The 16,345-nt window shown below is 36.3% G+C and overlaps 1 protein-coding gene across 2 annotated transcripts in view; it reads left to right on the plus strand.

Moving 5' to 3' along the window:
- The window catches only part of LOC106669882 (probable E3 ubiquitin-protein ligase HECTD2), a 41,390-nt gene that overhangs the window by 3,524 nt on the left and 21,521 nt on the right, over positions 1-16,345 (plus strand). The window contains exons 2-4 of one of the 2 annotated variants that reach the window (XM_014399714.2): positions 1,398-1,506; positions 15,115-15,324; positions 15,386-15,505. In XM_014399714.2, coding sequence (XP_014255200.1) covers positions 1,429-1,506; positions 15,115-15,324; positions 15,386-15,505 — 408 coding nt within the window. In that variant the 5' untranslated portion in view covers positions 1,398-1,428. Of the gene's footprint in view, positions 1-1,397; positions 1,507-9,468; positions 9,593-15,114; positions 15,325-15,385; positions 15,506-16,345 lie in introns of those variants that run through there. The other variant, XM_014399713.2, reaches the window with a different exon arrangement.

Consider the following 16,345-nt stretch of genomic DNA (forward strand, 5'->3'; position numbering starts at 1 on the left):
ACACCTTACATAAAGATTATTTAATTATAAGAAATTAAATACAAGAAACCTGTTTAAAGAAAACATAAGCAAACAAAGAAACACAGTTTGTATAATAATCTGCAAATTTGGAGGCAAAGCATCGAACAGGCTGAAAACTCAAAACGGATACAAATCAATTAAATCGTTTGGGAATAGCTACATCATACAAAAATCACCAGACGTTTATTATATGAAGGTAGGAAGTATACGGCTAAGGGATCGTAATGGTATCAACCTGGCACACTATCTTGGTACGTTGTGCCACTAGATTCCCTGGTGTTGCTATACCTAGATACTACTTTTAGAAGAGGTCCATGAGTGAATGTGATTTAATAATTGTTAAATTGAATTTTGTTTATAAACCGTCTCTCTTCTTTTAGTTGAGGATTCATGGTTGAAGGTACTTCTCTCCCCTGTAGTTAGGTTCATTTCTACAGACAAATCATGAGTGATTTAGTTGCTATACCTTGTAAAACAAACTTGCCGACCGTTTATTTATAGAGGTTAAGAGTAGTGAGTTAGAAACGAGTACATCTGTATCTTTGATGTCTTTTGATTCAATTACATTTACTTTGTTTATAACCTGATTTTTTTCTGGACCTAATACTCTTGAAGGTGCTCTTCGTTTAAAAAGCTTTTCGTTTTTAGCTTGAGCCAGAAAGGCTTCGTTATTTTTGACTAGGGATTGGTGGTTGTTAGTTCTGTTTGACGACAGTCGTAGGAAGATGAAAGATCTCGTCAACTCTTCAACGCTAAACCCATAAAAAAGTTATCATCAGTAGATTTTTAACGTTTAAACGTTTAAATAATTAATAGAAGATAATAATAACAGTTTCAAAGTGGAGATGTAGGGGATATATTTCCCGAAAGATTGACAAAGTAATTGAGTTTTTTTTTTAATTTACCTTTTCCCTGATCTTTTATAAGATTAATAATAAGATTAAAGTTGATATAAATCACATTAAGATAATCGTAGGCATGTTTCTAAGTAAAAAGGGAAAAATATTCATAATTGAAGTTGCCCTGACACTAGTAGTTTTACTAAACATGATGCTGTATATGCTGCATCACGAAGACGAAAGAAGGAAGCAAAATAATTGAAACTCAAAACTGACAAGTGACCAGCCAAACCCACATACAAAGACCTAGGCCCAGGAACACACCGTAAGTTACAAATACCTAATTCCGACTCCCTTTTTCCTAATTCTGTTATGTTGTCTGTTTCTACGGATAAATGACAAGTGTAACTTGAAAAACGCATAGTCTCCAGAGCGAAAGAGTGCGATGTCCAATACGACTAAGGGCAATCAGAACGCGAGCATAACATAAACAACATGCAATGTGAAATTCTTACAACTTTTTGTTTGGTTTTACAGGATTCGTCGGTGATGTTTTGATCAAGCAGGGATGTTCAGGGATATAAGCTTTTTCCCTTGGAGGTTAGATAGAGGCCAACAGCAATCTTACAGAAGCTTTACCGTTCAAGTAAGTTTTTTCCTAAATAGTTCAAATTTTGGTACATGTGATGATGGTAAAGTACCAATGATTTTGTAAAATGTTGCCTATTTTTTTAAATGACCATTAAACAGATTTGCGTAAATTGTAAACCCAGCAATAAACCGCTTTATCCAATTTGAAAATGCTAGAAAATACGATTCAATAAATCTCTAGGGAAGTATACGCCGAATGGATCAAGTTAAAAAGTCACCCAACCTAGTGGAAGAACATCCCAGTTTATAGTTAGGCAAAAGTCAAGTGTCGCCTAAACTTAAAATAACCTGCTGCAGCAAAGCATTGAAAGTCTGATAACTGGACATTGCATTGGCTAAGTTCTATACACCATGCCATCAAGATCAGAGAAATGACGAGATGCGTCTTCTCGAAACTAAGCTCGATCGCGAAATCAAAATGGGGGCTGAGTCCAAGGGCGCTCTCTATCACTTACAAAAGCGTATACCTGCCCATTGCCAAGTACGGAGGAGCAGCTTGGGGAACAAAATTGCAAAGCAGGAGTAGGAGAAGCATCCTCGAGCAGAGTCAAAGAATAGCGCTCCTGAGAACGACTAAAGCTTATAGGACAGCCTCTACTCACGCCCTCCAAGTCCTTGCTTCCTCTGCACCAATAGACATTGTCCTCCACAGTAGAATTGCAATCCGGCAGCTAAGAGATGGAAAGGAGCCAACAATGGTAAATTTGGATGCGTCAGATAGGGAAAGGCTACGAACTGCACCTAGAAAGCAGATCCGGGAGATCCTTACAGTTTAGATAGACAACTTGTGGCAGGACAGATGGGACATAAGCACCAAGGGAAGGCTAACCCACGAGTTTCTACCCAGTATTGAGGACCGAGCAAAAGCAAAGTGGTTTCAACCAAATTACTGGATCACACAAATAATGACAGGTCACGGAAATTTCAACGCTTACTTGCACCGATTCCGTAGAGCTAACAGTCCACTGTGTCCCGACTACGGAGTTGATGACAGTGTCCAACACAGACTGTTCAACTGCCCCCTCCTTGAGAGTGTGAGGGAACCACTAAAGCTCCTCTTCCGCCACACTAGGCCACCGACCCTCAACGAACTGGTTAAAGAAAAGAGGACGTTTGAGGTCCTCAAACCAGTTAGCCGAGCTATAGTGGATAAAGTACCTGATTAGTTTTTTCTTTCTTTCTTTTTTCTTCTTTTTCTTCCTATGATGTTACTTGTTAGATCTTAGCGTTGCCCTGAACTTTTAATTCCGGGCTGGTTACTCCTTGTACCCATAATTGTTATTTATTTATTGAAATATTGTATTTATTAGAAAGTGTATTCAAAAGGATTAACCAGCAAGAGGGAGACCTATTAGATTAGATAAATTAATAATAAGAAAAAAAATTTCCCTTCTTCCTTGGGTCTCCCCTTTCAGGGCAAGGTCGCAGGAAGACGTTAAACACAATAAGATCCCCTAAACTTGCATCCCATTTGAATTAGTTTAGTGGCCGTGGTCCGCTGGTATGTGGTCTCTGTTAGGTACGGCGGGGAGGTGGATGGAAAAAAACAACAAAAAACTTGACATTGCAAACCCAATTTGCAAATATTGACCGTGTCGGTTCTAGAAAGTAGATGAAACCACATTCCATAATAATACAAAGCAAGGAACTAAATAGTGAGGCACAGCCCATAAGAAGAGGAGCACAATGGACGCAGTACATAAGGCTATTTAGTCACTTATCCATTATAAGTTGACTTTGGAGATGCCACCGTTTCGCAGAAGAACACTAATCTGTTGGTAGACTTCAAATCATTTTTGAACAGGAGGCTTCAAATGTCACATGGATAAAGTCAGAAAAATGTTTTTGATGTAGTTGAAGGCTACGGTATAAGGCACATTTTTGGCACCTGGAGCATAGTGGGCCCAATGTGTTTCACTCCAACGAATCTACATCCACGAAAGTGTATACGATGCATTTTTTCGAGACAGTACTGCGTGTGTTTTTGTTGTCCAGCTTTGGCGTTTTTTTGTGCCATTCTCCCTGAAATTTAACGCTACATGCATTCCCACATGATTGTGAAGTCAAATATCTCAATTAGGATAATACCATATTTAACCATACTTGGAACCAAGGATGAATTGTATGGCATTCACCACTCTACAAAAATACCCTTTGTCGTGAGTAGAATCCGTAAAGACTTACATCCTGGATTCAATTTGCACGTGATTATCGCTACGTCCACATACTCTAACCTTCATCCTTCCTATTTAAAACCAGATCAAGATACATGTGATATGTTTATTTCTAGCGGAGTTAATTTGAAAATTATGTAGGCATAAACTGCCTATCGACACCGTGCAGCGATTTTCAACACGTCAAAACGTCTGAAAACCCTGTTTCCAATATCGCGTCCATAATTCCTAATTCCAATTACAAATGCCGTTTGTATCAGATGAATGCGTGATCCGATTCGACTTGGCTCTTTCTTTTCGTCACGTTTCTCCTAGGATTTCCTGCCATCCAGGAATTAGCGGAGGAAGCACTGGGACATGATCGCGTGCCGGGCATCGCGTGCTCCTGAGACGACGTCTTAACATTATTAAGGCATTCCCCTGCACTCGAAATGGCCCTTCGCATGAATCATCTATGCCCAGTCCGATGAGCTTTAACGATAATTCACCTTCGAACATAAACACATTAATTATTGGACAATAGACCACCTGAATGGTTATCACCTTGTAAACAAAAATATCGTTTGTTTTATCAGTTTTCACCTTCTTCAACCAATCAATTTAAACAAAACAAGCTTCTGGCTTTAGTTGAAATTTGTCATGTTGCATGTAAATATGTTTTTGGTTAAAACATCTTTTATTTGCTTAAATAACTTTAACTTTATATAATCTTGTTTCAATTCAGTTTAGGATCTTCAGCACTCTTGCTGATGCCACTTGCTTGAACTTAACCGAACGTTAAGTCTTGTCATCGTATGACCTCAAAACACTCAAACTCATCAAAACTTTCTTATCGGCACCACTGACAAAAGCAATTCTTCAAAATTTACGTTCAAAGGTTAAACGTTCCATTAACTCTATTTTTAATGAAGTGTCTTCTATTACCGAGGTCCATGGGCTTGTTTTAATTGTGGAGAGTGACGAATGGAAAAAAAGGTCGATAATTCATATTCCTCACATCGATCCGAAAGGTAAATCAATTCGGGCCAAGACGTCACTCTGATGACGCCTGTAGTTGTATTATTCAAACGGAAACATTTCCGTGCGATTATGATTTCGGATGCTGAAAAATTGAAAAAAAATTGTATAAATAAATCAGTCGAGAATCGTTGTAGCAATAGCATAATGATAGATTTGATAACCATTTATCATTCCAATCCTGCGATGATTGCGACATCGGGTTGTTGCGTGATTTCAGTCAAATTCGTACGTATTGGTTTATCAACACGCATGGAAATCGATACAGGGACGTTTATTAATAGAAATTATTTCGGTTGTCCAATGTTTCTGCGAGTTCAACTCTTTTCTCATCTGAGAATGTTTCAAGTTAATCCCCTGTGTAATTCTACGTCAAATACACAAACCGAAGCTTATCAACAATATTATTGGAGTAGGATTTTGCATAATTGCTGGGCAAGATCAAATGAATACAAAAACATCAATTTTTTTCTATTTTCTATTGTGCATGATGTTATGCAAACAAAAATGCCCTTGAAGAATCAATGGGATAATTTGTTGGTCGTTTAACCTATTGAACGTTTCGTCCAAGCTCGATTTCAGCAATTTTTGCCGTCTCATAAAAATAGCTAGTGTCTTTTTTTGACAAAGAAGCCTTGAAAGCTATCTCCTTAAGAGCAGAAACAGCATAAACAGCATAATTTTTACAATATTTGTTGTAAAATGTTTTTCATTGAAAATGTATGACATTACCCTTACAAATAATAAAAAATAAAAGCTACTTTATCAATCGGCTTTATTAAAGAACATAGAAAAAATGAAAACTGAAATTTCTGCCGATGTAATTGGATATAGAAGGGGTTCTTATATTATGTTTGCACTAAAACTGAAGCGGACTCAGTAGTAAAGTATTTATAGCACATTCAAAACTGGAATTTTGAGCAGTTGTGATAGTAAAATGAAATGGAAAATAAATTTTATTCTGGTACTTGAAATCCTCTTGGATAAATAATTATTACACAGCGTACTTACAAATATTCAAGGCTAACACGGCTGTAGAAATCAACCTAAAAAGTTCAATTAATAATCCATACATGTTTAGCGGTCATAATAGGTGGTCACTTTTTATCTAAGGTCTTGGTGAAATGAAAAAGTTAGTGTCACGAGCGGGATTCGAACCCACGAACTTCGGCTAATACGCCGTTGCTCTACCACGATAGCTCAAGTGGATAGAGCAGTGGCGTATTGAGCCGAAGGTCGTAGGTTCCAATCCCGCTCGTGACATTAACTTATTCATCTTAACCAAGACCTTAGATAAAAAGAATAATTAATTGGAATCAAATAATAGTCTTCGTTGCCAAGCTGTAAGGACAAGAGGTAATCAAAAAGACAAAATTAAAGGTACAGGGATGGTGCTCGGTATAGAGTAAGGAAAAGAGTTTCATAAGTTGGAAACATGGAGAGGAAGGAACGACTGAAAGCAGTTGTACAGTGTTTAAGGGGATAGAGGTCAGAAGGGCAGCAGCGAATATGAGGGGAGTAAGCAGGGATTCTGAAGGTGTGCTTATGCAGGATGATTTGCTACTCATGCGACAAAGTTCGCTTGTATTAAGTTTCGATGTACTTAAACAAACGGGTATACCGCTAGAAAGCTTATTAAACGAAGAAGTTGTCATGAAATTTGCCAAGCTCTACCGTGAAGGTTTCCAATGAGGTTTTAAATTTAATTTGTTACAAATTTTAAATTTAGCGGTTTTTTTTAAGATTTCGTGTCTATATTTTACCAAAAATTAAATTTAAAATTCTAGAATGGTGTCTTTCTTCAATGAAAACGTTTTCAATGTTTTTTTGGATTTTCCGAAAAAATGAATAGTTCATAGCTTCAAGGGTAGATTTATGACGAAAACCGTATATAGTTGAAAAAAAAAATACAACGTTGTATATCTGCGAAAGGGTTGAGAATCGGACTAGCGTTCATACGCACTTTTTTTTGTTGAATTTGAGGTGCAGGACCACCCGACGAACTTTGTCGTACGGTTAGTGTATCACCCTTAACGTGTAGGGAGGGAAATAGGATGATATCTGATAGAGGAAGGAGCCTAGAAAGTATTGCTTCCCATAGGAACGACACAACAATTTCAGGTGTGGTGTACAGATCATTTACATGGGAGGTCGTGCCCCGTCAAGATCGAGAAAAGAATGAGGCCCAGGACGGAGCTCTGCGGCACACCCAGCTTTACTGGCATTTGTTTCTATTGACTTGCTTTATAAATAAACACTTAAATTAGACTTGTTGGCAACTACGAGAAATTAAAAAATATGTGTTGTTTATTAATTTGTTTAAGCAATTTTTGCTTCGTCAACTATAGGAGTAGCATTTTTTGCCACGAAAGCCTTAATTTATATTCACACAATTTTTCTATGCTAGAGAATTTAAATGGCCTTGTTAGGAATTAACCCGAAACAATATAATTTATGCTAATTCATGAATATCATGTAAAAAATTGATTTAAGCACTTTTTGTTTTGCCACGAACGAACAGAGCAGTTTTGTTCTCAAGGAGACCCCTTTTCTAAGCAATCAATTTTCGTTGATATTAATTTCGTTGCTTTTAATTGGTCTTGTTAGGCCTACTACAAAATGAGAACTACTGTTCATCTATTAATATCACGCAAAAGCTTGATTTTATCATTTTTGCTGCACCATGAATGAAAGCCGTCCTTGTCAAGAAAATTTCCTTTTTTTAATCAAACATTTTTTTGAAAGACGGTTTAAACTGATCTCGTTAGGAACTAAGACAACATAAGAAATAAGGTAATTTTTTGTAAATGAGGCGTTCACGATCAATTTCAAAAGATTTTCCCACATCACAGACGAAACGAGAGGCTTATCAAAGCAAAATTTATTGTTATATCATAACTCAAGCAGATTTTTGTTTGTTGGTTGTTTCATCGTCACCGATAATCCTGGAGCCTGACCTAGAAGGCTTACGGGTTCGTTTGCCCTCACATCCTCCTGCTGTTTTTGTTGACATTTTGCCGCTTCACTATTATGATGATAATTACTATTACCATAATTAATCTTTAAGTAAGGTATTGGTTGAGATAAAAAAGTCAGTGTCACGAGCGGGATTCGAACCCATGACCTTCGGCTAAATACACCGCTGCTCTACCACTTGAGCTATCGTCGATCCACTCGGACACCAACTTCCCATCTCAACCCCACCTTTTGAATTTTTCCTCCTTTTTGCCATTTTTCAAATGTGTAATCTGTTTGATTCTCGGCGACAAATGAAATGGCCACGGTGAGCTTTAGTAAAGTATACTTCATTTTGGTTGTAAATCGATTAGGTTTCGTGGTCCGATTGACTAAATAAATTCTTGTCATTTAATTAATTTTTAAGTAAGGTATTGGTTGAGATAAAAAATTGAAGCTCAAGTGGTAGAGCAGCGGCGTATTTAGCCGAAGGTCATGGGTTCGAATCCCGCTCGTGACACTGACTTTTTTATCTCAACCAATACTTTACTTAAAGATTAATTAATCGAAAAGAATTTATTTGGTCAATCGGACCACGAAACCTAATCGGTTATCATCATTTTTCATATTGTATCTGCTTTTTATTAGCCAAATATTTTTAAAATGCGCAATTATCGGATATTAATGTTTCAGAAAATGGAAACCGATAAGTTTTCCTAAGCATTATTCTCTATACCCTGATTATCGTGGAAATTTCATAATGATTTCATATGATTTTCTTCTCCATGTTCAGCTTTGCGAGCTGTACATCTTCTTCAGACTGCAGAGACATCCTTCATTGAATTAGGAACCACATTTGATGTGTTAGACGTATCGACCACTTTTTTACCCATGAATAATTTGGATGTATATATCTATTATGTAAGGATGAAGAAACAAATTCAACTGTTACCTGCATGCTTTCGACCAATGTTAAGGCCATCATCAGAACAAAACCATTTTAAAGTTGTTTACAAATTGACATAATTGAGTATTTAATAGGTGGTTTCAAATTTCTTTGCAGATAAGTCCCTTTATATGGCTATAAGTTACCTAAAATATCTAAGGATGTAAGGTAGTTAGAATAGATAGACAAGCTGCACTGAATAAATATTATGAGAAATCGTTAAAACGATGCGTTTATAATCACATCAATGAGTAAAAATTGAAAATGTGGCAATATTTATACATCCAGTCAATTTTCTCTGAGATTCAGTTATTCAATGGACTTGGTTCCAAGTATTTAAAAAAAAAATAAAAGTATTAAAAATCGATCTCTTTGCAAAACCGTACCATATTCTGCGAAAGGCCGTGGAAATAAATGGAGACTTTATTGTCTGAGTATTGACAAGAGATATCCTTCACTGCGCATATTTACCTTCTATATAAGTTCATAACTGGACGATACTCGTTGTATGTATTCATAAGATGGTATCAATTAATGAATTTATCGTTTATAAGATAAGAGTTTGTTCAACTCTTTCAGTCTGGTGTTTTTGTCTAAAAGCTTGAACCTAAGGATCGAACATTGATGCATTCAAGAAGCCTCGTTCCTGTTCGACGTGTAAATTAAGTTTTATTTAATTTGATTGTTCCTTTTCTAAATCTTCTCTTGAATTCGGAATCGATGGGCCTACGAAGCCAGATCAATGGGGATGGATGGCGGGTCAAGTTGTCAGGACTTGTTGGTCGTCCGTGGACCTTGGGGTGTATCCTAGGAGACAGTAGGAACAACAACGGCCCGGATCCGAGGGCCAGTTGTTCGCGTGGCATGGTTCTGGTGGGATGTCGCTTGGCTCCCCCATGACATGGGTTTGGGAAAGGTTCCGCTCCACGTTCAGGAACTCGGCAGACAGGAACAGTAGGCAGGATGTACTGTCCGACTACGAAGATCAGGTAAACTCGGAAGTGTAAAGTCCTTGGTATGTACTGGGAGAAAGGTGTCACGGATTGTCCCTCTTTGACTGTAGGTTTTTCCACAACCGATCGCTTTTCTAACAGACAAAAATACTATTAACTTTGCAAGAAAGGGGCAATACATTATCTCAGGTTGATCCAGGTTACTCACCTCGCCCTGTAATAAAATAGTAGATAAAATAAATATAGTAATTATCATTGTTATCGTATATTTTAAAAGATCAAAATATTATTTTTGAAACTGTGCTTAAATTTACAAATAAATGGAAAAAAAATTTTAAAAACCCTGGATTTGTATCAAAATAAAAAAACTTAATTTTAATATAATAAACGTACTTTATCTTAATTATCTGGAAATGTTTATCTGCCAAAAAAACCATTCACTTACTCAGAGGATTTGTTATCCGGTGATATTCTGGATGAGGTAAAAACAAAATTAAGCTGAGAATAGGGCTGTTTAGGATAACACAGCCATCATCATCCTGTCTTGCTAGTGTACAAAAAAAATAATCTTTGTAAAATGAAGTCTATATTTATCTAAATGCCGTGCTTAATTATTACTTCTGTTATTTTCAAAAAGTGCATGCATTAGCGATTTCCAATATCTAGGGAAAATTAGCTGATCGATTAAGAATAGGGCAACTCGGTATACAACAGGCACCACGATTCGGTTTACTTTGGATATATTCAAGATTATATGTATAGAAGTATGTATATATGTAGTAATGTATGTATACATAAGTAATGTATAAATGTAAAGAAGTATCTGAATCTGCTTAAGTAAATATTTAAACACTTGGGATAAATCAATAAAACGTTGATAAATTGAAATTGAGACTAAGAATAGGACAATTCAGAAGTCCTCAGATACCATCATCTAGTGTTGTTTTCGATATCGAAAAGCTGTTAGATAAGAACTAAATTTCGAGATTGAAAATAGAACAATACAGAACTGCACAGCTATCATCCAGTGTTATTACTCTACATGATGAGAATTGACTATTTCAGAATTAGTCGGCCATCGCCAGTTGGATTTGCTATAAAATTCACCAACTTGTTGGTTTATTAAATGATCGACTCAGAATAGGACAATTCGGGACAACTATAGTTCAGTTTTACTATGCAATTCTCCCAACTGTTGGGAAAAAATTAAATTGCTAGACTGGGAATAGAGTAATTCATAATCGGTTGGCATGATCAATCAGTTTTACAATAATGAAAAAAACATTGGTTGCTCCAAACATCATTATTTAGTTGTACAATAATAATAAAAAGTTTGGATAATCCAACCATTGTTCCGTTTTACTGTAAAATTCACACAAATTGTGGCTAAAACCTCGAGATCAGCTAGCCATAACCATTCTGTTTTATTAAAAAATTCACATAAATTTTAGTTTTGAAAAATCTGGATAATCATTAATTAATATTATTATAAAACTCACACAATTTTTGAAGAAAAAGTTTGAATAATGCAACCAACATCATTTAGTTTTCCTGTAAAATTCACACAAATTTTAAATAAAAGTAAGAATAAACCAACCATCTTTATTCAGGAAAATCCCACCATCATTCAGTATTATTATAAAATTCATACATTCATCAGTCAGTTTTCTATACAAATTACAATATTTTAGGTTGAAACAAGTCTGGATAATTCTGTCCATCATTCAGCTTTTCTTTAAAATTCACACAATTTTTGAACAAAAACGTCAGAATAATTCACCTATCATCATTCAGTTTTACTTTCGTTATTTTTACGTTTGGTTAAGAGAAGTCAGTCATTCATCAAATCTATGATAGAAATCAAAGTTTTACTCTAAAACAAGTACCCTTCAAAATTAGGCAACACGTTCTTTCATTTTTTCCTAAAGAAATGCTAGAAAAAAGCAAATTGCCTGAGAATGTAACAAATTATAAAAAAAAAAGTCGTTGCCATTTGGTTGTACTATAAAATTCACAACGATGTTGATTTAAAATTAAATTATTTGAGAGTAGAGCAATTTAGAATTGGTCGACCTCCATATTTCAGTTTTATTATAAAATATACGAAATTTTGAATAAGAATTAAACTTTTTTACTTTTTGTAAAAGACGGTTCTCCTCACAGAGTTGATGGTTATGTTGTTAAATAGCGAGATGTCAAGCATTAAACGTTCATTATCAGGTTGTAGGAGTTACAAACACGCCTCTCGACATGAATTGTAAGTCTTCATCATTTCTAAGAATTACACTTACTATACAATTTAGTATGATTTTCTTTACACATTGAATCTTATATTTATTGGCATTAACATTACATTTAAATCAAATTGTACATTTTGATCGGAATAGATCGGTCAAGAATAGTTGGTAGGTACACCAAGTTATTCTAGCTTGGATTTTTCCAATTTGAAAACAACGATGATGTTCAGCTTGTGCAGAATTAAACGTCCGCAAAGAGCTCTTCGTGCTTTCCGTCATCCTGATATCGTTTCTCACATTTTCATGAGTAAAGCTGGTACTTCGTGCAGAAATTGTGGCGTGCGCAGGGCATAGACATCATAGTCCTTTCCCTCTTATCTTTGAAATAAATCTAGACAAAAACGTTTCAACGGTTTTGTCGTTGAAAAGGATAGAAAAATTCCAAATCGATCGATATAATATGAATATTCTCTTCTTTTTTCCCGTATTTTTAAACTTCATTAAGCTAATACACAACATTATAGTAATTGTGATCCTTATGACTTGAAACTTACAGTGAAAACAAACTCCCCGTGGCGTTCCTCACTTAATCGGATTATTAATCAATTTGGTGACAATATTAAGACTAATTATTTAACAATGACAGATATGAGTTTAGGGTGGTCGAAAGTGTCTCTTCCTTTTCAGTCTTTTTTGAAGTCTTGGAGTTGGTTGGGGTGCGCCATGATGGACCGGTGGTGTCGACTGTAGGTGTCCTTGATTACTTAGGGACGCCAAGTCTTTGTGGATAGTTTGGTTCTGAACATACCATTTTAATTGGAGGATACGGTTCTGAATGGTTTGCACCTTTTTAATGTGTGAATCAGATGCCGATAACCGTATGGCTCAACCTATTGCGAGATAAGCCTTATGGTCATTATGTAAAATGAGTTGTTTCACGTAGAGTAGAATGATGTTATTGGCGAGATGTCGAAGCATACATTCAATGCTTAATCCTTTAATTGCAAAACAACATTACTTTTTTGTTAAACCAACGATATATGTTTCCCATATTAGCTTTTGGTCCAGATGTAGCCTTAGATATCTCAGGTACTGTAGGTATTATAAAATTTACTACTACCATAAATTACCAGCAACAAAACTGTTTAATTTGACACGAGCCAATAATAAGTGAATTGAACTACTTGAGACTTCGTTGGGTTCACTTTTACTCTCCGTCTTACACCCAATGCTGATGTTTTCCGCGAATTCCTGTAGCACGGAATGGGCTTCTTAACTTGTATCTTGTTTAGACAGTATGGCGAATCATCAGCAAAGTAAACTGTTTTTAAAAGCGTATTTGTTGGGAATCTCTTGAAAAGAGAATGTAGAGAAACGTCCCAGTACACTGCCTTGAGGTACTCCTGATTTAATTCCAAAAGTCTGTGAATAGGCTCTCTTCGATTCGTGAGGTAAGATTGTACTATGCGGTACAGGGAGTCACCAAGATAAGGCTTAGTTTTATTAATAAGCCTGATGGCACACTTTGTCGAAAGCCTTTTCTGTGTTTACGTGCAGCTCGAGATAGACTTTCTTTTCCTCTTACGTATTTAACATATCATCAACAATCCCATGGAGTTGATGTGGACAAGTGTAACATGAGCTTTGGTAGGAAATCTTTCGAAAACCTTAGAGAGAAGATCAAGAAGACTTATTGGCTTGTGGCTGTTTATGCCATCTTTCCTTTTCCCGGCTGGGCAATCATGATGATGATTGTGTACTTTCAATTCCGTTGTAAGTAGGCGTTATAAATTTTTATCAGGAACTAAACATTTACGAGCAAGGTTGGCCAAGAGCTGTTGGACTATGTGGTCGTGGCCTGGAGCTTTTTTGATGGGTGATTTTTTATAGCATACTAAACCTCGTAGGGGGTAAATAAATAGATCTACTCAGGTCGAGGTGCAGAAGGATTTGTGACCGTCTCTTTTATCCCTGTCCCTATGAGAGTAAATAAGGAAAGGAAAGGCGACATGAGCAGGGGTTGCTTCAGTTCATGGTAGACCATATCATGAATATCATGAAAACGATTGGGCCAGGCGTAAATTGTGTTTGGAAATGCTTTCTGTCCGAATATTGTCTAAAAAACCATTGCTGTCTATTTCAACGGCTGGCGGAAAAGATAAAATTCAAATCCAAAGCTTAATCGCCTAACTATCTATTGTCGTCACATAATGAAAAAGCATCAAAGAAAAATACGACTGGTTTATTATTTATAAAGATAATCAATAAACAAGCATCAAGTTAGAATAGTAAATAAAAATAATTAATGTACATTATGAATTGAGTTTTGATCAACTGTTCACTCGCACAAAGCTATTTTTAGATAGACATTAACTTTGAGTTGTACCAATTTATTTGCTATTGTGTTATAGTGTAATAGCACTATTTTTAGAAATTTCATATAAAAATGTTACCGGTAGATACCCGTAGGTCCCTTTCTTAATAAAAATAATATAAATAAAGCTTGATTAAAAAGGAATTTTAGTATATATATTTGACATGAATAAAATTTCCAATAGTTTGTATTATTTTATTATCCTATAGAACAGAAAGTTTTACAACGTTGAAGTTGTTCCATTGTTCTATTCCTTGTTCGTTGACATGTGTGAAGCCTGGAGGAAAATATTGTATATTTCATTCTTGCTAGAACTCTTTCTCTTTTTCTCTTCATCTTTATCTCTACTCTTTTCTTTCTCTCATCTCTCTCTCTCTCTCTCTCTCTCTCTCTCTCTCTCTCTCTCTCTCCCTTTCTCTATCTATCTATGTCTCTCCATCTCTATCTCTTTTACTTTCTCTCACTTGTTACCTCTTTTCCTTTCTAGAACTCTCTCTCTCCCCTCTCTCTCACTCCCTCTCTCTCTCCCTCTCTCTCTCTTCCTCTTTCTCTCTCTCTATCTATCTATCTCTCTCTCTCCCCCCTCTCTCTCACTCTCTCTCTTTTTCTCTCTCCCTCTCTCTCTCTCTCTCTCTCTCTCTCTCTCTCTATCTATCTATCTATCTATCTATCTATCTATCTATCTCTTTCTCTCTCTCTTCCTCTTTCTCTCTCTCTATCTATCTATCTCTCTCTCTCTCCCCCCTCTCTCTCACTCTCTCTCTCTCTTTTTCTCTCTCCCTCTCTCTCTCTCTCTATCTATCTATCTATCTATCTATCTATCTATCTCTTTCTCTCTCCCTCTCTCTCTGTGTCTATCTATTTATATATTTACCTTTGTCCCTCCATCTCTAGTAGTACTTAAACTAAACTTAAAGTAAACTCTACTTGAACTCTTATTGTTTCAGAGTGAAGATGAAGGAGGAGGAAACGACAACGTGACGCGCGAGGTCTGCCGATGGTGCAAGTACGAAGGCGGCGGTTGTTCACAATGCTCCGGAGACCCTGCGCTCAGGTACTACGGCGCCCTGGTGTACCCGACGGTCGGTGCCGGGAGGGTACGCAGCAATAGATCTTCGAGTGAACCCATAGTCGCGGCTTACAGGCTTCCACCAATCGTAAGTGACCCCAACGAGAGCAAACTGTGGCACATGAAGTAAACAACCGTGGTCTTTTCAGGTCGAAGATGGGAGGACGGACAGACTCGGGGGAATCATGCTTGGAAGACTGACTAGTTCAGACATCGCCGATCTGTTCTTTAGACCAGGCCCCGATTCGATACTTCCTCCAATCCGTCCCGTAAGTACTGCATTTTTCCCTTAAAAATTCTTCAGACAAAAGAAAAATTAACTGATCTAGTCAGGGGATGATGTGTTGTACAGTCTACCGACGACGTTAGGAATCATTATTATCATGCAAACTTCTTCTTCTGTGGAAAATAAACAGAACCACAGAGTTTCTTTTATTTTCTAGTTGTCTCCTGATGTTGGAGAGAAGATGAAAAGCATTACCTATTTCTCAGCAAAAACGACAACTTTACGTGTCATTAAATCCACAACTGTTTTGGAATATGTATTCTTCTTTTGTTATTCTGTATACGATACGACATTGTCAATTAGGTTGTTTCCAATTTAACTGAAATGGAAAACAATAGAAGCAATTTAGGACTCTGCTAATTTATTACATCGTTTTTTACCCACAGCAGTGTTTATTGGAAAAGCATTAAACGTACATCACATAAATATTTAGTAGAGATTTATGTAGTTTATGTAGAAACACTAAGATTAATAATTCCTCTTTCCTCAACAGAAGGATCAGTTAGAGAAGCAAATAATAAAAACATTAGATGACATTCTTTTACCAGGCCTAAACTTTCCCTATAAAGAGGGTTCAGTTAAGGTTTAGTTGTTTGGTTATTTTGGAAGGCTTAGTCTTGCTATAATTGATGTGGATGTAAACATAATGGAACGTTTCAAACCATTTATAGTCTCTCCATCTCGGGAGGGTTTGGAAATTATTTAAAACGGTGAACGCGGCGTATTTAAAAAATTATTAATTCATTACTTTCTCTTCTTGTCTTCTTTAGAAAGCAAAAAGTCTTTTTACTTTTCTTATTTCGGTAAAAGATTTCATTAAAGT

The sequence above is a fragment of the Cimex lectularius genome, unplaced genomic scaffold (genome assembly GCF_000648675.2).
Source record: "Cimex lectularius strain Harlan isolate CLEC.00 unplaced genomic scaffold, Clec_2.1 scaffold76, whole genome shotgun sequence".
In the NCBI taxonomy this organism is placed as follows: Eukaryota; Metazoa; Arthropoda; class Insecta; order Hemiptera; family Cimicidae; genus Cimex; species Cimex lectularius.